Source organism: Onychostruthus taczanowskii, unplaced genomic scaffold (genome assembly GCF_017590055.1).
Source record: "Onychostruthus taczanowskii isolate IOZ18803 unplaced genomic scaffold, ASM1759005v1 scaffold70, whole genome shotgun sequence".
NCBI classification, from domain to species: Eukaryota; Metazoa; Chordata; class Aves; order Passeriformes; family Passeridae; genus Onychostruthus; species Onychostruthus taczanowskii.
In genome coordinates this window covers 1,523,686-1,548,335 of record NW_024504787.1, presented here as the reverse complement: position 1 = coordinate 1,548,335, position 24,650 = coordinate 1,523,686, and the positions used below count along the sequence as shown (strand labels likewise).

The 24,650-nt window shown below is 46.8% G+C and overlaps 1 protein-coding gene across 1 annotated transcript; it reads right to left on the bottom strand.

The window, feature by feature from the left end:
* Nucleotides 1–1,959: 1,959 nt before the first annotated feature.
* On the bottom strand, nucleotides 1,960–11,011 carry LOC121345293 (aquaporin-7-like). Its single transcript, XM_041422065.1, has 6 exons — nucleotides 10,922–11,011; nucleotides 7,289–7,415; nucleotides 5,374–5,511; nucleotides 4,509–4,627; nucleotides 2,944–3,161; nucleotides 1,960–2,119 (listed from the first exon to the last, which is right to left on the bottom strand). Exons 1-6 carry the CDS (start codon nucleotides 11,009–11,011, stop codon nucleotides 1,960–1,962), a joined length of 852 nt encoding a protein of 283 aa, XP_041277999.1.
* Between the last annotated feature and the right edge of the window lie 13,639 nt (nucleotides 11,012–24,650).

Sequence of the window (24,650 nt, the reverse complement as noted above, 5' to 3'; positions counted from 1 at the left end):
CTATTCTGTCTTCCAAATATGCTGGAATCATAGTAACACCCAACACATTTCATGCCTGAATGTGGAAATCAAAATCACTGTCTTCAAGCATTGACTATTTAAACAGCATCATCTCTAATTTTTGAATAACCACCACATAATTACACAAGACAAACCTACCTCACAGGGATGTTGTGAGGCTTTCATGAGTATTTGTATGGCCTTCAGAAAGATGAAGCCATTCTGTAAGTGCATAATAGTATTTTAATAAATATTTTAATATTTTCCTCGGAAGTGATTGGGTATTTGAAGATGCTTTGGGGAGCACATGGGCATGGGATGCAAAGGCAAGAGCAGTGTTCAGGATGGATTGTTTGGGGTGCTTCTTCAAGGCAGTAGAGACTCTCTCCCTGAGAAGGGATGGGTTACAGTGCTTTTAGCTTATCCTTTAGCTACTCAGAAATTCCCAGTTTATTTCACACAGGCCAGAAGACTGAACTTTGTGGCAGCTGTTCTACTTCTGGCCTGCAGTCACTGTGCAAAATCTCTGCAGCCACCAGCCCCTGCTCAGGTATATTTTGCTGCTCCCAGCACTGCCAAGGGCCCAGCTTCAAATGCCATTGCTGCATTGCCTGGCAGCCACTCTGTGCCGCCCCTAGATGACAAGAAATCCTCTAGTGCACCCGCCAAGCCCATGTGCATCTTGAGACAGGTGAAGATCTGTTCTAGCTGTTCTTACTGACATAAAGTGAGCTCTAATGAGAAAGCACACATGTCAGTACTTCCCACCCAACCCCACCCCAGCCCACAGCAATACCTCAGTTATGCTTTTAATATCAGGATGGGAATGACCATTAAATCCAGTAAATGCCCTTTTCTGGAATTCTGTGCAGTAGCGATGTTCTGTCACTTCCTGCTCTGGAGAGCTCTATGTTGTTTATTCATGGCACCCAGCCCTGGGACTGCAGTTATGTGCTTGACATACATACCATACTTGCTTAAGCAAGTAGAAGAAAAGTTAAGACTGTTGTCACCCTCCTGGGAACAGGCATCTTCTGATTGTGTTCTGCCTCTAACCCAGTGACACCTCAAACTTGTAAGGCTGTTACAAGCCCACTTCTTCATTCAGATGGAGGTAGCAGAATTCCTGCAGCAGCGGGGCAAGGTCTTACATTTCTCATGCATTCAGAATAGGAAAAAAGTAAGGGGGGGGGCAGTTTGTTCAAGTTTTTGGAGACCCAATCACAGAAGATCTGTGACTTCTTCCCTGTGGTGGTAGTTGGTGTAGCTCAAGTCTAGAATCTTAGTACACACATGATTCTTTGCTGCCAGCATGTTCCAGCAGAACTGTGTCAGGATTCAGGAGACCCTGTAGTTTAGTTTAGTAATTTTGTAACGCTTCCTGAATGTTCAGATCAAAAACAACAACAACAACAAGAAACAGATTCATGTTTCTATTTTAGACTGTTCTTGTTGTTCTCTCTTCTGTGCTCTTCCAAACTACGTGTTTGTTAGGGTGACAGATACGCAAATGAAGCAAGCCTAGGCCCCTGGACCATCACTGTAGTATCTACCTCTTACCAAAGAATATTCCAGATCAAAGTTTATGTGTTAATTGACTTAATCATGTTGTATCTGCCACTGTTGATGCCTGTATTTTGACTTATATCAATATATACATATCTGGAGACTTGTAGCTCTGCTTTGCTTTTCTTCAGATTATGATGATTAAGGGTTCATTTTTGGTTTGGGTTTTTTTGGTGTTTGGGTAGGGTTTTTTGGTAGATTTTTACACAGGGAGATTGAATAATTCCTTCAGGTCACAGCCAGCCCTACATAGGTCTTCTCAATATCTCAGATACCAAGTTTGTCTGTTTAACCAGAGTAGGTTTACTGAAATCTAGTCCATCATCTGTCCACCAGCATGGTGGACAAGCAGATGTGCCCTTCACACGTGTCATCCATCACAGCACATGGCCATCACAGTTTGGAAGTCTCCATGTCTGCCTGTTCTTTCTCATGTTCAGTTTCATGTCCAGGCTGGTTGTGAAAATCAATGCAGAGTTTGTATATTAGAACACCAAAAAGACTTCCCAGAATTGGAGCTGTGACTGGGATCCACCACCAGGAACGATGAGCCCTAAAATGAAACACAGAAGAGGCAGCGGGTGAGCCAGACTGGAGCCACTGCCCTGCCACCACATCCTGCTGGGGCAGGAGTGAGCTGTGTGAGCAGAGGAGTCTGTCCCACTCCAGGCACTAAGCCTACAATTGGCTTAGACAAATTTGCTGTTCCCCCACATAACTGCTGGAGGGAAGGTCATTTTCCCCATCAGCATGGAAAGGTGGCTCCACACTGCAGGTTTCTTGCTCTCCAAAAGAAATGGGCTGTGTGGTCTTGATGAGTGGGACTCTCAGAGAGACATAGGCATTTTGCCTTCCTCTTTCCAATAAAATCTGTGACTCCTCTACTGAGCTCGCGAATATATTTTCTGGGAATTTAAGGAGAGTGGGCATCCAGGACAGGAGACTCTGGTAATGATTTCCCCACAGGAGAAGCCATAACATAACACCATGTTACTAGATAGAGGAAGGCAAGGTTTCATCTCCAAATTCAGACTCTGAATTTAGGAGACCTGTTCAGCAATCCACCCACATTCAGGTGAGCTGCATTCTGGCTCTCTGCTCACTGCAAAAACCAGCTGGGTCTCCAGTGAACAGGCAGACAGTTTGGTGCCCAGCCTGAGGTATCCGAGTGTCAAGGTGAATCCCATGCCAGAGAATCAGTGTTCTCCAAATTTTGTGTGCATAATGCACAAGGCTCATGTAGGCACAACCCTCATGCTCTGCAGTGATACCATCACTTGGTCCAAAGAAAAAAAGGCTTCATGGCACATTTTATCTAGTACTTATCTCCTCCCCTGGCAAGCTGGGCAGGGTAAAAGAGCAAAACAAGTCACTCACGTGAAGACGGCCGTTCCCCAGCCAGCAATTGCCGTGAAGATCCGGGGGGGCAGGTCCCTGGAGGGGTTTATGGCATAGCCTGTGTTCAGCCCCATTCCCAGGCCAATGCCCAGGACCAGCACACCTGTGAGCATGGGCTGAGCGCCTTTGGTGGCTGCATTGTTTTTCTCGTCATGGATGACTAGGATACCCAGGATCAGTATAACTGTTGCTGTAAACTGCGGGAACAGAAAAGGGAGAAGAACAGGTCAGGAGAGAGAATGGGGAAGGTTGAAAGATCCTGCTCAGCAGAGCAGAAGAGACTTCCCAGAATGAAAGAGCAGATGAGATTCATGGTCTGATCAAGGCAGGAGGGACCCAAATATTACTCCATCCTCGAGGTGAACTGAAGAAAATTCTTTTCTCAGCAAAAACCTCATCACCAAGACTGATACAAACTTCTCAGCAATGTCATCTCTCTCTCTCTTTCAAGACAGGGAGATGGGTTATTTTAAATACATTCTGTCTAATAAGAGCAGAGCCATAACAAACTGCTCATGAGACAAATCTGATCATCTCTAGAGGAAGTGGTGTTTTGTACAGCCTGTATGCAGATATCAGATTCTCACCTGGGAAACTGAATTTCCCATCAATGACTACACAGCTGGCATTTGTAGATTTGCAGTGCCCAGGACATCAAGAAGCATAGTTTTCATAGAAGTGATGACACCTGTCTCTTTCTGCTTCAGAAAATGAAGCTGGAGACTTGATCTGTTTGCACAGACACCAGCAAAGCCAGAAACTGCAGCTTTTGGCAAGGCACTGTCACTCTTATTTGCTTTCTTGTGCATCAAGGACACTGGTCCACAGAAGGCTGAGGGCATCCACTCCCCACCTCTAGGCTCTTCCACCATCCTCTTCATCATACCCAGGCAGGAGTTTTGTTAGCTCAGAGTCCAAATCACAGGCTTCCAAAGATTTGCATTGGAAGTGAATCTTCCTTCTCTAGTGTCTCAGTGCCCCACATCCCCTGAAGAATCCCTTTCCCATTTCTGGGCATCTGGACACCACGCTGTAAGCTGGGAATGCACTGCAAACAGTCTCAATAGATCTGTTCAAACACAGAGCTCAGTCCAGGCTGTGCTCATGTGGAGACAGTGCCAGGCTCTCTGTGCTGGAGAGGGGCAGCCAGCACAGCTGCTGAGGAGCATGGAGAGGGTGTAGAATCCAATAAGAGAATGAACAGTTCAGCCCAGAACCCAGAGGAGATGGCTGGTGGTACAGCTTAGCTTCTCACTGCTTGAACAGCATGCAGGGAAGGTGTCTGGAGAGCCCCTGGACCAAGCTGTGGAGCAGCGTACATGTATTAGGCTCTGGGCAGAACTTTAGAACTTTCTTAAGGCTTCCTCAGCCACTAAGGTGCCTTGGATCTTACCTTACAGACACCTGCCTGGATGCTGGGCTCCTTGGGAAAAGAGGTTGTGGTTGTGTGTGTGCATGTAGGGCTGTGGGGACCTGCAGCAGCCCTGCAGCAGCACCTGTAACCACCCACCTTCTCCTGGCACACCACAGGCATTCCCACTGACCTCTGTGAAGAAGGCTCCCTTCAAGGATACGTTGGAAGCAGGGTACGTAGAGAAGATCATTGCTGTGGCAGTTGGTCCTGTCACTGTAAAGTTCCCATTGGTGTAGGAATAAATAGCCTCTAGGAGAAGTGGGAATTATGGAAGTTAGAACAGCAGTTTGTCCCACAGGACACACACACAAGTCAGTCCACTTGCTGCAGCCAGCACAGACATCAAGGAGAAGGGAGGCAGTGGAAGATGTGATGGAGGTGACACACTCCTCGAGGACAGAGCATGATCTCACCAATAGCTGTTACCCACAGACTTTGGTCTGCACTCACTTCCTTACACCTACCAGCTCCCTATCCCTGCTCCAGGAGCCTGGGGTAGTCTGGGTGTGTCTGGATGCACTGGAGGCCTCCAACCCTCTGCCCCTCAGAGACATGCTAGAGACAATGGGCAGTGGGTCCTCTGCTCACAGCTCAAAACCCCAAATGGCTGCAAACCTGTGTTCCACAGAGCAGTAGAGTCCCCCCAGAGCTCCAGCAGCACCTAATACACAGTAGTTTATGCAAATAAAGCCCCTGTAGACCTGGAAACAAAATGCTGACAAAAAGCAGTGACTGCCCTTCTGCTGAAGACAGATCTTGGAAGTGGGATTGCCCTGAGTAAAAGGAGCTGTGTTCTCCAGGATGTGTGTAGCCTTCCCAGAGGTATATCTGGGACCTGCTCTGAACTTGAGCTGTGGTCTGTCCCACATCCCAGGAATTTGCCCTCCTCACCCAGAATTCATGCTGGGTACTGCAAAAGGACATATTTTGATAACACTGTGGGTTGACTGAAATTATGCCTACAGCAACCTGTGTGATAAAAGACACAACCCTACCATAGTAGAGAGCAAAGACGGTGGCTGCTGCCATAAAAGAGCCCAGGAACTGGCCGGTTATATAAGCTACAAGCGTTGTCCAGGAGATGTTTCCTATAACACACTGTGTAATGGTGATAGCAGCATTCAGATGAGCTCCTGCAAAAACACAGAAAAAAGAGGCCTCAACACTGATGCAGCTGGTTTGGAACATGTGACATGGTGGATGCCCCATCCCAAGAAACATTCAAGGCCAGGTTGGACAGGGCTCTGAGCAACCTGCTCTAGTTGATGTTTCTGCTCATTGCAGGGCAGTTGGACTGGATGAACTTAAAAAGGTCCCTTCCAACCCAAACTATTCTGTGGTTCTATGCCCCATGACCCACAGTAATCACCCAGACAGACCCAGCACAACAAGACTCTCTCAGGTCAGGGTATTATTCCTGCACAAACACAAAATTGTCCTTTCTCTCTCTACAATTGAATCATGCAGGTAAAAGAGCTCCTAGCTTGTCCTCTGAGAATTGTGTAGACCACAGGCTGCCTCCAGAGACAGGTCATCTCACCTGACAGATATTTGACATAACCTGTCATGTCACCTCTCTTGGCATGGCATGAGTTTCCCTATGAGTTTCTCAATGAGCTTCTCCCTACTGAGCTTAAAAAGAGACCACACTTCAGCACATTTTAAGTAGCTACTGGTAGATGAGGACCTGTGTTTTGATGGAACACTTTCTGTGCAGGAGGTTGGTATCACAATGGTGCTTTTGAAGACTAAGTGGGTCTGGGTCTCATGCCCTTGATGCAAACCACATGTGTTCTCTAGGCCTCCTATCCCCAGGAGTCTAAAGAAAATATTTATTTTTCCTGCCTGATAGATAGAAACTTTGAGGGTCAGTAAATGTTCCAGTCTTCATGACCATCTTCTACTCCAGAATCCAAAAGGGGTAAGATGCTGACACCCCTCATTTCATCAAAATGCAGCACAGAGTGAAGTGGAATTGCATGTACAACAATCACAACTGGAATGGGGGCAGATCCCTTCTTAGACACTCTGCTCTTTTGTGGCCAGCCATTTCAGAGACAACAAAAAGTATCTTGTGAAGCAGATGAAGCCAAATTACTATGTCAGGAAGGTGTGAAGTTTGTTTTGTAACCATACTATTGCTGGCTGAGTTGAGATCCCTTCTGCACTGCTGCTTACATGGAAATTTTTTCCTTTCCAAGGCAACCCCATGTTTAGTCTTCTGTCTACTCAGTACAAGTTTGTCTACTCAGTTCAAGTTCGGTCTACTCCAACAGTTCAAGATCAAGGAGATGCTTTAACTTTCTGCCCATTTGGGCCCTTAATGTTCTCTTTTGGTGCAAATGAATGCAGAAATTGCAGAAGGCAAAGGTAATGCTTTTGTCATGTGAGGGGTGCTACCTCATGGCCCCAAAACACTACTTTCCAAGTTCATGTGGGGCATCTGTGCATGGGAGTGTGTGATAAGGAGGAAATTTTCATACCATTCCTTTTGCAACATCAGCAGTAAGCTCTCCTTCTCAATAAATTATTTACTTCTACGTGGGTTGTATCAGCAGCAGGTTTTGGGAGCTCCCTGTCTCCTTGGGCCATGTTGGCATGTCCCAAATGGAGCAGCTGCTGAAACCTGGCTCTGCTGGCCACAACAGAAGGGGCTGGCCAATCCTACTCCCCACTCCCTGTCCCACTTGCCCTGTCACAACTCAGAACTCGAGTTTGGGGTCAGTATTCTGTATGTATGCTGTTCATGCCTTGTCCCTGTCCTCTCCTGCTTTTCTTACACCTGAGGACTCTAGGACTGCTTTTTTTAGGTGAGGGCACTGCCCATACCATAAGACACCCCTCCACATCCCACTCCTCCTGTCCCCCGTGCCCATGGCCTTTTTGGATATGCCTGGCAGTGCTGCTCACCAGATATTTTTCCAGCCGCATAGATGCCCAAGGTAACGCCAATGCCAAAAGCAATATTGATGCTCAGATACTGACCACTGTTTCCTCTTCCCAATACCACTTGTGCCACAGAGGACAAGCCAAAAACCTGTATAAAAAGAAAGAGAGGAAGGAGTGTTAAAAGTATTTTTGTTGCAGTGATAGACTGAGCTTCTTTGCCATTTTTTCTGCAAAAGTAATAAACTCCCAAAGACAGGAAGTCTCTAAGGTGTCAGAAGACAAAGAACAGCCTTGCCCTGTAAAAACTGAAGAGATACCTGAGATTGGTGCCCACCAAACCGAACTAGTCACTCTCATTATGGTTCAGTATGGGGAGACAAACCCCAGACTCACACCATGAGCTGGGGCTCACTGGGGTCATTCACACAGCCACACTGGAGATGTCTCTGCCTTAAACCAGGGATGTGAATTGAGGGAGCATCACCTTGGACCACTGGGAGGCAACGTCCAAGGTGGATGGAAGGAGGAGGGTGTGCAAATTCTTACTGTCCTTCTTTTCCTGGTGCGCAATTTATTGACTAAATATGTAGTTAGGGCAGCACACAGCTGTTTGCCGAACTCAACTCTAATTTTGGTAACACTGGAGCAAAAGACAAGAAAGGAAATTCGGGTTTAACTTTCCAATTCAACACATATATTTTCAGTTTGGAAACAGCCAAAGTTTTAGTGGGTTTTTTTAGTGACTAAAGGAGAACCAGGGGAAAAACTAGAGGTAAACACTCCTCAGCAGGAAAACACATATTCAGGATATTATTCTGTCTTGAAAGAGTGAATTCTATTTCATTCTTTTGATGTGGTAAGAGTGGAAAAATCAGTTATTTGCATGCTCTTACGCTGAAATCTAGAGAAGGACAAGGTGTCTCTTGAGGTTTCTGCCTCACAAACCACTGAGGGTTTGGAAAGTGTGTCCTGTTCCTTGGTCTCCATTGATGTTTATACAAGGTGACATGTCTTTCAAAGACAAGAAAGTCAATGTGTTCTCCAGCACATTGTCTGCTTTCCCCTTGCTGCTTTCAGACATCACCCAAATCCCCTGTTCCCCAGAGAGGCTGCTCTTCTTATCACTCTTGTGACACAGACCACACTCTGTGCTCTGCACAGAGCCACAGCCCCCAGTGTCAGCCCCCCTCAGTATGCCTCAGCAAAAGATCCCAGAAACAGTTTGTGATGTCCCCTTAACATCTGCAAATTACACAAATTCTCTGATTTTTCCATCTCTTTTTCATCTGTGATTTTTTCCAAGGCCAGATACAAAAAAAAAAAAAAAAAAAAAGTAAGGCACAAGTTTTGCAGGAGAGCACACAGGTGCAGAGAGAGCGTTGCAGAGGAGGAGACATGACTGTGCATAAACAGCACTATCCTGAAAAAAAAAATACAAAATAGGACGCAGAATCTGTTTTTCAGCACAGATCCAAACTTCTGTTTTCTTCCTGTATCCTCACAGTCCCAAAACACCTTTTTTTTCAATTTCTTCTTCCCTAGTCCTTGTGCTGCTTAGTTCTGCTGCCGGGTTCCTCTTAACAACACTGCCTGTCCATTACACTGAAAGGCCCTGGGGTGAATGTTATCATCCAAACAACAGCCATTCAGGCATCCTGGAGGTGCCTGAACACTGCCAGAACATCCAGAACACTGCCTGTTGCACTGAGGGCCAAGGTCTGCTGAAGATTTGGGTGCTCTATGCTTTGTTCTGATGCTGGATGCTGTTTGTCTTCAGCCCTTGATGGGGCCCATGTGCCCCCCTTTTCCCTCTTCCCTCGCATGGATCAGTGAAGGAAGAGCCAGTGTGAGCTGCAGGCTCCAAACCTGCCTTGTACTGTCAGAGTGCAGAGTAAATTCTCCACCTCATACTACTTCCTTGACAGGACAACCCTGAAGTTGTTCTTTATCACCTGGGAACTTCTACCACCAAATAACAGAGAATGGAAAAGGCAAAAGGATTTGCTAAGCTGCTGCAGAGGAGTCACAGATGTCTGTACTCTGACTTACTATGTGTGCAAAACTACCTGGGAGTGAAATTCAAAGAGCTGGATGTGCAAAATCACATGATAAAAAGTAACCATGCTCTGTACAGGCAGTTGATGTCCTTGGAAATGAGTGCCTTTCTTGGTACAGAAAGGTGTGTCAGCAGGTCCCTATGCTTACACAAATCTTAATTTCTTCCTCTTTAAATCTCCAAGTACAAATTATTTAAGTTATGCCCAGCCTTTGCATGCCAGCTTCTGTCCAGTCTAAAGTGTCTCATCCCAGGGTAAGTCAAGGTGTGGTAAATTGGCACAGATAGATTCTGGGCCTTTTCAGAGGGAGGATCTCATTCTGCTCTGTTGATCAAACACTCGAAGTCTCTGGTCCCAGTGGGTACTTCACCCCCACCAGCCCCCACAGTGACTGAAAAACCTTCCTAATCCTCTACCCAAACATTTCTGAAGCAGCCCAGGAGCTCAAACCCACTGAATTATTTCTTTGTGAAACAGATCCCTCAGGCAAGGGGGCAGTTTGTGTATGATTTACATAAGCACTGTTGGTTTGGCACCTAGAAAATCAAAAGTGAAATCCTGGCATTCTTCACACCCTGAAATTACATTTCCTAATGGTGGGTTGTGGTTCTGGAGAATTTCTCTGGAAAGTTCATTACCCTGGCAACCCTGAGGGGAAGATGGATGAATGCTATTTTCATTTTGCAGCAGCTGTCAGTGATAGAAGACTCCAGGTCTGGTCCCCAGACCAGTTCAGACCCCCCCAGCTACACCACACCTCCGGCACAGCAGAAGGAAAAGCCTCCATTCACTGTATGGGATCTTCTACAAGCATTATAGACACTACTCTTTGATTTCATTCCCAAACTCTTCCTTAATTTTCTCCTAGAAGAGAACTGAAAGAGCAACACGTCCAGAAAGGGCAGTGGAGCTGGAAAAGGGTCCACAGGAGGACAAGTTTGATGAGGAGCAGCTTCAGGAGCTGGGGATGTTCAGTCTGGAGGCTCAGGGAGGACCTGATGACTCTCTCCAGCCCCCTGACAGGAGGGTGTAGACAGGGGGCTGGTCCCTTCTCAATATAAGAAGTAACAGGGCAAAAGGAAATGGCCTCAAATTGTGCCAAGGGAGGATTAGATTGGATATTAGGAAAAATCTCTTCACCGGCAAGGTTGTCAATCATTGGAACAGGCTGCCCAAAGAAGTGGTGGGTTTAGAGATATTAAATATATATAATACCATGGAGGTAGTTAAAAGACATGTAGTTGTGGCACTTAGGGACATGGTTTAGTGGTGGCCTCCACATTGCCAGGTTAATGCTTGAACTCTTAAAGGTCTTTCCCAACTGAATAATTCTGTGATGTTTTAATTCTATCCCACTCTCTCACAACACCCATCTCCATTTCCATGCATTACTTTTTTGCTCCAGAAGGTTTTTGGCAGATGGTCTGCCTGCTGGGAAACTGCCACCCCACCAAAGCAGTGGGGTGAGCAGCAGCAATCAGCCACTGGGAAACCCTGAGGATGTGGTAGGAAACCACTGACCTTACAAATCGCTGCCTTAAGTGGCTGCACAGACACACAGACACATGCACATGCACATGCACAAACTCCTTCTTACCATGAGGATGAACGTTCCCAGTGCTTCTGCCAGCATCCCCCTTACAGCAGTGTTACGAATCCTGAACGCCTTCTTAGTCTTCTCCAGCATTGTCTTCCCCTTGAAGCTGCCTGTGTGCTCCTGTTGTGATGACACACTTCACTGCCCTGAGACAGGTTACCCTTTGAAACTTGGCACCCTCTCTTCACCCCCAGACACCTTCTCTCCTTTGGTTAACCATGAACAAGACAACAAAGCAGCAGCTAGCTTCAAAGTCTTTCCCCCACCCCTTCCCTCCCTCCCCCATATGCCATCCTGTAAAAGCCCTGTGGAAGGGATGTAATATTTCTGTTATGAGAGCATTGGTGGCACTGTGCCTCTGCCCAGAAGAGCCTAACCCCAGAGCAGTGGAGCTGTCAAAAACCTTTATATGCTCCTGCAGCCTGTCGTTCTCCTTAACCTTTTCTACAGGACCTGAACAGGAATTTTGGCTTTGCTCTGCGTTGTAACCCATTGACTGGTGGTTTGGTACTGGATTTTTTAAATAGATTGGATTGGGACTGTTTGGCTGTGCAAGACCATTGGATACATCTCCTGTAGCAAGGATGCTCTGCCTGGAGCTGGTGGGCTCTGCTGTCTGCAGCTGGGAATAGCACAGTGCATTGTTTCAGGTGGAATATTTGCTCTTGTTGAATGCACCTGTGCATTCTGCAGGTGCCTTCACACTCACGGAGAGCTTTGCCACCAGCCACCCTGTCTGTCCTCTCATACAGGACAAGGAGAAACCAACCTCAGCAAGGAGAGGTGGCCCAAGAGAGCTTCAGTCTTACCTGGCTGCCAGAGCAGAACCGTCGCTGTCCTGATTCCTCCTCCATCTCATTCCCTCTGCCTATCTCCCTGCTCACCAGCTGCTCTTACCTTTCCAAGGTTTTAACACCTTTGCTTAATCATGGAAAAACTTATATCCACTGAACACTCAAGACCTTTTCCCGTTATTTGCCAGTTTTCTTCGCCTTCCTCTCAACCTGCTGCCACTTGTCAGTGTGGCTCGGGAGGGCACAGCTCTGCAGAAGTGTCAGCAGCTGCCCTGATAGGGACATGGTGCTCTGCTCATGCTGCCCCTGGCCTTGCCTCCCTCTCCTCTACTGCACGGCAAAAGTTCATGAGCTTTTCTTTCACCCTCAGGGCACTCAGCAGCTGTATGGAAGAGCCTGGGAAGCTGATTCTCCTCTCTGCTCCATAGATCATTTTATGTCATGTGGCAGGGAGAGTTTTATGTACTGGGGTAATCCCTCCTCCAGTGAGAGATTAGCTATTGACCTCAGTGAACACCTGGCTAAATATGCAGTAAATTACTGGTCTGTCTCTGATACTGAGGATCATTTAATTATGATGGATGGTAATCATGTTGCTTGTGAGGGTGTTTCTACAGCATATTTCTAGGTGGGAAGGTTTCTGTCCTGTGGGCCTGTGACCTGTGCTGTAGCACAGAATAAACCTTTCTAGGTCACTTCATTCTCTGCCATGCAAATGTTTCTTGGTGGAGCACAAACCATGGGTCCTGGAGCAGCAGCTTGGGGTGGTGACAACACCCTCAAGTTTCTTCTGCTCATGGCAATTTCCAACTGACTTTACATGTCATCTGAGATCCTTGTGTCTCCAGGTGCTGGAGATCTCACAGCCTTTCTCTGATGGACAAGGTATCAGTGGGTCAGTAACATCCACAATTGGACCTACAAGTTTATTTTTTTCTCCTAGATCTCAGGGAGCCTTCCAAGTGAATTCCTTCCCTGTGGGCAAATAGTGAAGCTGCTGTGTATCTGATAAGCTTTGTCTCTTGCATTCAGGCATCAATTGTAGGCATCTCAATTTTCTGATTCAGGCTGAAATTGCCACTTTCCTGCTGTGTTCTGTTCCCACTGAACTGCTCTATTCTCACTTTCTGGAAACACTGGATTCCCATGAACTTGCAGTCTCCTCAGGGAAAAATGCAATCCCAGTTTGCAATAGAAATCTTTGGTTTGGTGATAATATTTGCAGCATAATTCCCAATATTATCATCAAACTCTGTAAAACTCCAGCATGCTTCTAGGAGCTTGTCCTTTTATACAGGTAGTTCCACAAGATGGCACTGAGACATTAATTTCTCCACTTAAGATGTTCAGAAGGGCTCTGTTGGCTGCTGAAAATGTGAGAATCCTTTAATTTTGAGGTTCTGATGGCCATTTTGAGACATTAAAGTGACCTGCTAGTGTTCAAGGACTAAAAATAATGAAACCATCACCTTTCCAAAGGTCATGTAGGTCAGAGCACCTCTGCTCTGTGAGTGCACAAACACAAAGTGTGTGAGCCTGTGCCTGAGTTTATAACAAGCAGAGAAAAATAGGCAGCTCCAAAGGGCAATTCCTCCTCACCTAAAATAAGCATCTGATGCCTGACCCATGAGTCACAGTAGATACTGGCACTGTCCCTGCAGTGTCTGCACACAGACATGGAGTGATGGGCTCCAACATGTGCACCCACAACAGCCAGGTGGGCTGGACTGCCCCTTCTCCCTGCATCCAGACATGATGATCTTGAGCAAGTGCAAGCCAAGTGAGTCAGCCAAGGGCTGGATTGCAAATATCTCCTGGTTTCCCAACAGCAACCTGCTCACACTTGCTCGGTTTCACTTACCCTCAGGGCTGACGAGGATCTAGGGGTCACTAAACACTGTCCCCTACTGACACAGGCAGCCACACCGTATCTGCTCTTTGGTGACCTGCCCACTCTGCATTTTAGTATTTGATGATCGTTGCCCAACTCCTTCTGTTGTACCCTGTTACCAGAATTTGCTGCTCTGCAGATTAGACACTTTCCTCTGATTTTCAGCCAAACTCTCAAAGCCATTTGTCCATGTGCAGCATTAGCCCATCACAGTCGTGAGTTAACTTACTTCTTGTGGGTGCTATCGTTTAGTGATCCTGTAAGGTTTGTTAGAAGAGCATTGGCTGCTCATGCTTACTCCATACTACCTCCTGATGTTTGCTTTGATACCCTCACAGGTTGAAACCTCACTCAACAGTGGTCCAACAATGATTTTGCCACGTTTTCCACTTTGCTTTAAGCAGCCAACTGCTAAACCAAACCCACTTTCCTCCCCAAGACAGGTGTGCTTTCAGCAGTATTAATAAAACTCTCAGTTTGGAAAGGAAAGTTTTGGTACAGTCAAGATCCACTAACAATTCTGGTGTTGATACCTATGGTAATGAAGAATCAGGAGAAAAATGTCCCTGGGTCCTGCAAGAGCAGCCCTGGGAAGAATGAGGACCCAGGCACTCCAGGGCATTTGGCAAGGAATAACTTCTCTGACTCAATTTGACAATGCACATGCTTCCTCTGCACCCAGGAGCTCATTTATCTCTTAATTAGGCTAATCAGCAGGTGGAACATTGCCACTCCATTCACTTCAGCACTGCTGGTGGAGCATTTTCTCCCCAGAGGCCAAGAGGAGCACAAACAGACAGCTGAGCAGAAGAGCTGCTCACCATGGGCAAGAACAGCCTGTTCCTCAATCTGACCAAATGAACAGGGCACTAAAATATCTCCAGTGCCCTTCAGGAAGCAAGACCCAGTCAGAGACCCATAACAGCACTGGTATGACTTTTGCTGTCCAGAACAGACCCTGTTTGACATAACCTGGAGCACCTGCTCCCTATGATCTCATGTTCCACACTCATGGTCGGTCTCCTTCTCTTCTTTATGGATGGCAGGCACGAAGCAAGTCTCACACACCCCATGTGTCTCTCAGCCAATGTCTTTGCTCTCTGTACCACCAGCCCCCTCTCCATTCCCAGGATAATGGCCTCCACAGCCTTTCAGCTCACCCACTGTCCCTTGCCCTGAAGCCAGCCAAAAGTTCATCACCTGCAAATGCTGCTCTTCCTCGAGCCCAGGCCTGTTCCAGTCGTGCTGGCCAGAAGCGGGAGATGGAGGGACATTTGGAGATACGTGGTCGGTCATGGGTGAGGTCCTGCCTTGGGCAGGGTGCTGCCCTGCCCAGGCTGCTACAGCTTCGGGGCTGCTACAGCTACGGGGCTACTCAGACAGAGGTAATCAGCGAGGTAATGCTGCCAGCAGGAGCAGAATTACTTGTGTTTGTCTTTAGGGACAGAGAAGGGCTCTTTGTGATGGGGTTGCCAGGGGTGGCCCTGGCCTCATTGTTGGGCAATAGAGTGGAACCCTCCTGCTCACCAGGAACCCATCCGCCCCATCCTGCTCCACACTCCTCCTGCCCTTGTCTGACTTATCAGACAGGATGAAGTCATTCTTAAATAGAGCAAAGCATGATGGTTTTTGAGGCACCCTCCAGTTTTGATCTGTGAAAAGCCCTGGAAAATCTCCCCCACCCACAAATATTTAACAGAGAGTGAAATAGAGGCACAGTAGTAGATCAGGTCATAGAATCATAGAACGCCAAGGATTAGAAGGGACCTTAAAGAACATCCAGTCCCAATCCACCCTTGCCATGGACAGGAACCTCTCCCACTAGACCAGGTTGCTCAGGGCCCTATCCAACCTGGCCTTTAATGCTGACAGTGAGGGGGCATCCACAGCTTCCCTGGGCAACTTCTTCCACTATCTCACCTTCACAGTATCTTCCACTATCTCACCTTCCACTATCTTCACAGTAAAATATTTTTCCTAATATCTAGTTTACATTTCCCCTCTTTCAGTTCATACCTATTATTACCTGTCCTATCACTACAGCTCCTGACAAAAGGTCCCTCTCTGGCTTCCCTGTGGGCCCCTTCAGGTACTGGAAGGTTCCTATGAGGTCTCCACACAACCTTCTCTTCTCCGGGATGAATAGCCACAATCTTCTCAGCCTGTCTTTGTAGGGAAAGTGCTCCAGTCTTCTCATCAACTTAGTGGTCCCCTCTGGACTTCATCCAGCAGTTCCATGTCTTTCTTGTGTTTGGGGTACCAGAACTGTGAGCAGCAAAGGTCCCACAAGGTACCATGGGATTTCCAACAAGGTCATGCTGGCTCCTCATCTTCCATCATCCCTCATTTCCATCACCATCTTGTTCTCCTGACCTGCTCAGGGCCATGTGTCCATTCCACCCTTCTGTGTGAGAGCATCTGCCTGCCTTTCCTGGGACTCTGCTGTGGGTCTGCACAGACCCAGGCAGAGAGCAGCAGACTCTGTGGGTTCAAGTGCTCTCACTTGAGCCACCTGCTCTGCTCTGCTTTCAATCCATAGATAAAGTGAAAGCTGGGAAGCTACAGGGCTCACAGGACATCATCACCCTGGAGGAAAGAGCAGCCAATCTTTCTTCTAGAGCACAAACACCCACATTCTGTAAGGAGACAATAAAGGGGAAAGGCTGTAGGCTGGGGGAGGAGACACGGGTCAGGTAAAAGAGATTTTGAAGTTGCAGAGCATGGTGAAGCCAGCACACTGCTCTGAGTATTTCCCTGCCTCTGACTGTACCCACAGACAGCACAGCATGGCTGAGTCCCACTGGCCAGTTTGCAATGAGTTGGCTCTAAAAAACAATGCCACTGACAAAATCCCTTGTACTTCATCCCATACTGTCTTTTCTGCCTCCTCCTTTCTGCAGGCACTCCAGTCTGGAGTGCAGGATATTCTGCAAAACACACCAGCCCAGCATCTGCCTGAGCAGCACCAAAAAGCACAAGTTTGTGCTGACATTCACAAGGAGCAAAGCCAGAGCAGGGCCTGCTGACAATCACACAGCCATGCTCCCTCTGCTCCTGAGCAAGGCTGAGCCACTAGTTCTTTACAGCCACCAGGGGCTTAAGGGTGCACTGCATCCATACATTCCACTCCTAGAAGTTAGGCCTTTCAAGAGATAATGCTAAACCCATAGGCAGACCATAGAATCAGAGAATCATAGAACATTTTAGCTTGAAAGGGCCTTAAACACCACCTCATTCCATAGGCAGGGACACCTTCCACTAGACCAAGTTGCTCAGATCCCCATCCAACCTGGCCTTGAACAGTTGCAGGGATGGGGCAGCCACAGCTTCTCTGGGCCACCTGTGCCAAGGCCTCATGACCCTCACAGAATTTTTTCTTAATCTCTAATCTAAACCTGCCCTCCTCCAGTTAAAGGTAGTTCCTCCTTGCCCTATCACTTCAGGCCCTCGTAAAAAGTCCATCCTTTCTGCAGTCTGTTATCCAGATGTTTTGCGGGGTGAGGAGCCGGCTGGTGACACTGATCATTGCCCACATGTGTAATCAGTGAATTACCCAGCTATCTCCCCCAGAACACAACTGTGCTCTCCCATATCACACCTCCCAGGGGGTGTCTGACTGCCATACAGCATCTGGCATGACTCACATCAGTGCTGAGCAGTGCCTGCCCCGTGGGATTTGTCTCTCCACAGGGGAGGGAAAGGCCAGGATGTAGATGGCTGGGTCAGCTTTCCCAGCGCCAGCCCACCCCGGCCCAGAGGGCTGCTGCTGCTGGCTCAGACGTGAAGGCATCCAAAGGAAATCCTGATAAGCTCCCAGTATCTCAGCTGCGGGGAGATGCCACACATTCCTTGAAGACATGCCCACAAATCCCCTCAGACACTGCCCAGCCTCTCCTGGAGCTCCAAGGATCCTCACAGAAATTTCAGTGCAAGTAGAAGTTTCCTCCAGTATCACGCAGGCCCCACGACCCTCATGATGCCCCAGTCCCTTTTGCCTCCTGTGCTGTTTTGAGACACAGGAAAGAGGGGCCAGGTGTGGATCTGGATTGCTTCCTGTCCATTCCCATTCCTTCAGTTCCTGCATGTAATGACCTTGACACAGAGGAACGCAGAGAAGCTGAAAATCCATCTGTTGATGGGCCCTGAAAATGAGCTAGTTTTCCAAGCTCATGTTGTTTCCCAGCACAAGTCCTGGATTACACAAGTGGCAGCTTCATGAATTGTCCCATAGTAAGCATAGCACTGACACACAGTTTATTTCCCTAAGCACAGGACACTGCATATCAGTCACCACTGACAGTGCAGACATCCCTAACCCATGGCAATTACTAAATTTTGTCACTCTCTTTTTTGTCTCTGTGTTTGTTTTTACACAGACACTTGAATGTACACATCCCTATTAGCCATTTCCTAGTGAAGACGGAAACTAGGAAACTGTTACACACCACCTTCTGAATTTTGACTTTATAGGAACCTCATTATCAAATCAAATTATCAATATATAATCATATGAGAATGGCAGAGGATCTGTCCCTCACTACTGGCATGAACCAGTTACAGCTTCTCAGGAACTACCTGGGGTGTATTTGAACCGGATCTGATATGATGGGCCTCTGACCACAGCACAGTCCCCAGGCTCTGCCCTGAGATACAAACCATAAGATGTCTGTGAAGATATGGGCAGTGATTTGGCACCTCAATTGCTCATACATGTTCCAAACTGCAGCATTAGGCACAGCAGGTGCCTGTCTGAATCTCACACCTACAGGAGCAGCCAGTGAAGGATCTGCTGGGAAATAAAATATGTGACTGCTGCAATGATTTTGCTCACAATAAGCTCAAACTGCTATTCATGCACTAGGCTATGTAATGAATGTTTAAAAGCCCTTGACAGAGGATGCTGAAGGTCTAAAAAGACATCTAAAGATAGACAAATTAATTAAGGTAAAAATCCAAGCATGGCTATGAACATGGACACCCCTGTATCACAAGTGAACCCTGAACTGTGAATCATTGAAGATTGTAAAATAGTTTTGGGGAACTACATTTGTTCTGTTCACACGCTCCTCTCATGTCACACTCTTATGGATATCTTCACAGGTCCAACCCATCCTAGTGACCACTGCCTGGCTACCTGTGCTGTCTAGTGGAATGGGATGTCCACCACTTCAATACTAAGCACAGGAACAGAAGACTAACAGAGTTTACTAGCTGCTGTTTTTCAATTGCTCAGTTCTGAGATAACAGGAAAATGGTAAAAATAAATTCCTGGCTCTACTGTTTACCAGTGTGCCACCTGAGCATCCACTCTCTTGCCAGCCCATTTCCCCATCTCCAGGGGGTGGCCAAAACACCTTGTTCAGATGCAGCCTGTGGTGGGCAGAGGAGACATTTGCACCTGCATGCAGCATGTTGTGTGATCTTGGCTAAAACACCAGCCCCAGCTGAGTGCTGGAAGTGTCATCAGCTCCTGGGTCATCCTTCTCATTACTCTTTTCTCCACTGTGCAGTGTAGATAGTGACCTCGTCCAGTTCCAGGACAGTCAAGGACATCCACTTCACCACCAGTGTTGTCCCTGGTCAGAGGGACAAGTGGGAGCGTCCTTCATACCCACAACAGGTCAAGCCAGCAGAGCAACTCCTCAGCTCACCAGAGCACTTACTATTATGCCTACAGCAATGCAGGAATTCAATGACATTTTAGATACAGCAAAAGCTTTAGTTGAGGGATATCTATTGCACTGAGGTAGAGCTTCCTTTCTCTTTCCCTTCAGGAGCTGGAGGAGGCCATATCACATGCGTCATTTAAAAGCAGAGTTGAAGCAAAAGGCACTTGAAAACTCACCATGGGGAACGATCATGCTCAGGGCAGTAAATAACTGACTTTGTCTTGTTCATCTTATATTTTATGGCCTTTTCTGTTTGTACAGTGCTTCACAGGAGAAGGCAAGCTAGCAGAGCAGAGCCTGCTCTCTGCTCGCCTGCCTCCTCCCCTGTGCAAGCACCATCTCCTCTCCTGTGTTTTCTCTTCTGTTCAGCTCCACGAGATGGTAGCTTTGGATGTCACACCAGCACAATGCAGTCACACAATACTGTCAGCAAGGGCCTGGGTGAGAAAAATGCTGCCAGAGCCCTGGGAGCATAGCAGGACCCCTGGCCTCACTCCCTCCTGTGTGCGTGGGCTTGCACCCTCCTCCCTCCTGGTCAGTCCAGTCCCTGATCCACGTGGGAGCTGTAGTGTAGCAGGGAATAGGAGAGCCTGTCAGAGCAGGGTCTCACTCCCTTGCAAGTGCCATGGGGTTTGCCGTGGGTCATCCTGGAAATTTAGGACTTGAAGAAGATTCTCTGGACTCACAGGACCTCTTTTAAAGCCTGCATTTGCAATCACGTTAGAAGCAGCAAAGGGGAAGTTTTACAATCAGCAATTGTGTGGGACACAGTACATTTGTTGAAGCCACAGAGTGGTATGAGAGAACAGAGATGTCTGGCTTCACCGTGGTCTCTTTGGGCTGCAGCTGGACTCTTAAAGCGTGTGTTTGTTTAGGAGCTTTGGATAAGTTCTCGTTAGCTGTTATTTCTGTCATACTATTGCCCCATATATTTTGGACTCTGACTTATTTGGAAGTACTGCCAAAATAATCCATCACAGTGCCTTGTACCCAAAGGCAATAGCCTGATGGAAGACATCATGCCCTGATCAACATCTGCATAGAGCAAGATATGATCCAGGAGTGACAAAAACATGTTATGTTCTAGGTTGTCAGCACTGAGGGAAAAAACATGTTCATAATTTGCATTTGTTGATTCACGCTTGCTAACAGGATAGGAAGATTGATCAACACGGAGCAACTGAGATTAATGAATGCTGATCATCTTTAAGTTCTCAACGGACTGACCCCAATCCATAACCCAGGGTCAAAGTCTACATTATTCTGAGTTTTGTATCGGCTAGCTCAACATCCATCTACTTATTGAAATGAAGATAATGTAATGAAGGTCCTGAAGAAAGCGTTCTTGATACCTTAAATTTCTTCCTGCCTGCTGACAACCCATAACTGTGAAGAAAACTGTAAGTCCTGTGGAAAAGTCCTACAGTTTCAGCTGGTGGTTGACTTGGATGACCACATGTAAGGAAAGCGGTGCTCCCATGGGCAGTGTCCTACCCAACCTGTCTGGAAGTTTATCCCTCACAGATGCTGTCAGCAGTTGCTGCAGCACCCAGAGGTTTAATCAGAGGTTTCCCTGCCAAGCACTGACCCGTCCTGCTGGATCTGTCCTGCTCAGCTTTCAGCACATGATAGGATCATAAGCCAAGGCAAACGTAAGCAAAGAACAGAAACAGAGGATAGAGATCTCCAGTACGCAATTACACACATAGCGATGTTATGTTATGCACAAAGGTGCGTGAAATATGTTTAAGAAAAAAAAATCTGCATAGATAGGAGAGTTGCTCATAGTCAAGGATATTATCAGATCTGGGAAAATGCCATGTGAATGAGTCACTGAAACATCAGTCAATTGCTGTTTACAGAAAATGCCACAAAATTGGCCATTGTAGTCCCTCTCCTGGATTTGTATTTCCTTTTCATAGTTTCTATAAATGATTGACTGAAATGTGCTATGGACTGCTCGCTTGCATTATAGTTACCTCCCTACTACCTCGCCCCAGTCCAGTCCCTCCTCCCTTTCAATAAAACATATTTTAATGAAGTATCTTTTTCAGACGATGATTAGAGAGCAATCAAAGGCCCTCTGAAAAAATGTTTTGCATATTCCTGCCACAGCAGCTCTCCAACCAACCTGCCAGCATGGTTGTGTTGTAGCCTTATGCCAAGGAGGGACACCAAATGTGACTGATCCAGCAAGTTTATATATGCCCCATTCCTTCAGGAGCTGCTGTTCACTATCTCACTTCCCCAGCAATTAGCGCCTGAAAAATTCAAAAGCTGGTGATCTGCAGATCAAGACTGTCACAGAAGGCTTGTAAATCAGAGATGGTGCCTTCAGCCCCAGCTAGAAGCCAAGAGCCAGACAGCAGAGATCCCCAGCACTCGTAGCACCCTCAACACAGAGGTCTTGTCTGGATCTCTGCTGCAGGATGGGTCCCTGCCCTGAGCCTTGTGCTGGGCTGGCCTCAGACAGGCAAGGACATTCACAGCAGGACAGCTTTGGGCTTAGCTCCCATTCCAACTATCCCAAACAGGCAGGGGTAAAAACAGAGGGGAAAACGGAGGAAAATGGAGGGGAAACAAGAAGGGCTGTCTGAGGAAAAACTGTGAAGCAGAAGGGCCCTGTGCCCAGGCTCACTGTGGTATGGTTTGTGAAGCACAACACATCAATGCCTGGATAAGCCTGGACTGTGCTAGGCTCCTCTGAATCCTGGGCTCCTGTGAGCTGCCACCACATTCCCAGAGAGCAGCACAATTACCTCCACTCCCTGTTTGCTAAGGTCTTGGTAGCAGGAGACCAAAGACCTGCAGTTTCAGGGTTGAGGCTGCCCTCAGTACTTCTTCTTTGAGCAGTATTGAACTCTATCCTCCTCTGTAGGAGGAAGAGTCTGTGTGAGGGCAGCCACACTCCATGGAGCAAAACCTTCCCACAGCTAAAAGCCATCAGAAGCCTCCCTGCCTCCTGGTGTACCTCCAGAGCTTAAAAGGAGAGCTCTACATGTGTGTCTGCACGTGTGCCTCTGTGAAAAAGCAAGGGAGAGACTGACTTGCTGCAATGAGCATTTCAAACAAAACAGTATAATTAGACATATTTTTCTCACATAAGCAGGATGGGAGCTCAGCATGTAACATCTGTTGCTTAATGCATTCCTAGATAGCGCACCGGTATTATGCTGATAAGCACCACTTAAGAACCCAGATAGCAAAGAACAGAAAGTAATGATTGTAGTTACATGGAGAACAGGTCAGATCTTAGTGTGACTTTAAAGCAACCTGGTTTCCACCCTTCCATTTATCATAATGAAAGCAATGCATATAGCAGTGAAGAATTTTAATAGCATTTTAGAGGCAATAATAGCTTCAGCAAGATGACTTTCATTACAGGGCTGTACAGCTGTCCCTGGAAACTGCAGAAGGCCACATCACACACCATTTATATCCTGAACTGAAAAAATATCCTTTGGAAATTAAATACCTGTACAGATGATCTCGTGCTGTTTGAGGATTTAGACAAGACCAAAATTCACACCTGCTTCAGATCTTTGGCCTTCACCAGAGCACAGCTTACCATGTGAAAGGCATTACAAAAACCAAGAGGTGCCCACCCCATGCTTTCCACACACTGGCCTCTTCCAGTGCACCATGACAGTGCTTCCCATGCTGGGCTAGTCCCTTATTCCCAGCTCCAAGAGGTGGCAGCAGCACCCCTGCCTTTGGGAAGCCACTCCTCTGAGGGACTGCCCTTGGAACAGGAGAAGGACAGACACGCAGGGAGAAAAGCAAGTGCACACCCACCCACAACCTCCGCATCTCTAAGTTAACCACCACCTGCTGCAGGCCTAGCACTGTACACATAATATAACGTACAGGACAATATATGAAAAAAAAAAAGTTAAAACAAATTTTAAAAATTTTTGCATCTCGCTAATTTTTTCAAGTAAATAAAGAGGGGAGAAACTACTTTTGGGATTGAAAAGAGCCCTGAGACTCTTCTAATTATTCCCAAGGGAAGCTTGACATCATTGCCTATTACAAAAACGTTTGCAGAAGTATTAGATGCTTTGACTGCCTCCAGCCACCTCAGAGACTAAAAGTTGAAAACAATTCACAGTTGTTAGTAGAAGAAGTAGAAGAAGAAAGAAAAGAGAAATAAACATGGTCCTTCTCTCAGATACAATACAACAAACAGAACAAACATACAATGGAGAAAAGGATGAAGAGAGCCAGCAACAGACAAAAGCTCCTTACATCCTGGGGCAAAAATCCACATCCCACCAGTTCTCATCCTCTGTGCAATGGTGAGACTTTCACCTGAGCACATCAACAAGAGTGTGTCACTAAGCAGGGTCCTGTCACCTCTTCTTAGGTGGCTTCTTGTGTTTGGTGGTCTCTCCTGCTGCCATAGGATGCAAAAATATTTGGAGGTCTACCTCTGTCGAAGCATTGATATAGCCTAGTAAATATAATTCTTGAAATTGCTGGTGAAAGACACAAGCTTTGACATCCAGGCTTATCTTGACCTGGGCTGGTGTTAGTTTACATTAACAATCGCCCGTGGTCAAATAACTTCTGTATAACCTGTTCTGGCTTTATCTCTGTGCTGCCATATAAGGTAAAATGGCAAGCATAGGTAGTCACTGCATAACAAGAAATAGCCCTTTAGGTTAATTGAGGCTGGGGAAAGCTGTTGTGCAACTTTTAAACTTTACCTAGAAACTACTAGGAAGGAGAAAGAGTGTAATGAGAAAAAACCACAAAAATAGCCCCAAACAGACTGCAGGCCTGAGGAGCAAAGAACACCACCGTGAATTTTATGCTTGTCCTGGTGACAACTCAGGACACTGATGACTCACACCGACAAGCCACCACCACCTCTCTGCTTGAGGAGGCTGGTGCCACCAGCCACAAGACTCAGGGACATCAGAAGGTGAGGATAGCACTGGAGAGGAGGATTAGATATTGCAACTTTTCTTTGTAGCAGTTTTAAGAGCACTATGACTAAGAAGGATTTTTCTGTATTAATCTGGATTGTAAGTATTAGTATCATTGCAACTGGACTAATAATAAATTTGTGATCTCTTAAAATTTTAATAAAACTTTTGGCTCTGTATGAATATAATGTATTCATCGTGGCACATAACAATATTTTAAGGATATTTTAAGGACAGAAGCTGTCAGAAACCCAAGCCGATTGCCAGGCACTAGTGGAGCAGAGCTGAGAAAACCCCTCCAAGCCAGTGGCTTCAAAGACAGGAATGAACTCTTTTTCCCTTGAAACCTATCATGTCTATCGTGTCTGTTGAACTGTTTGAGGATGCACAGGACAGCTATTACTCTCACAACAAAAGTTGCAGCTATTTGTGGTGCTCCTGCTG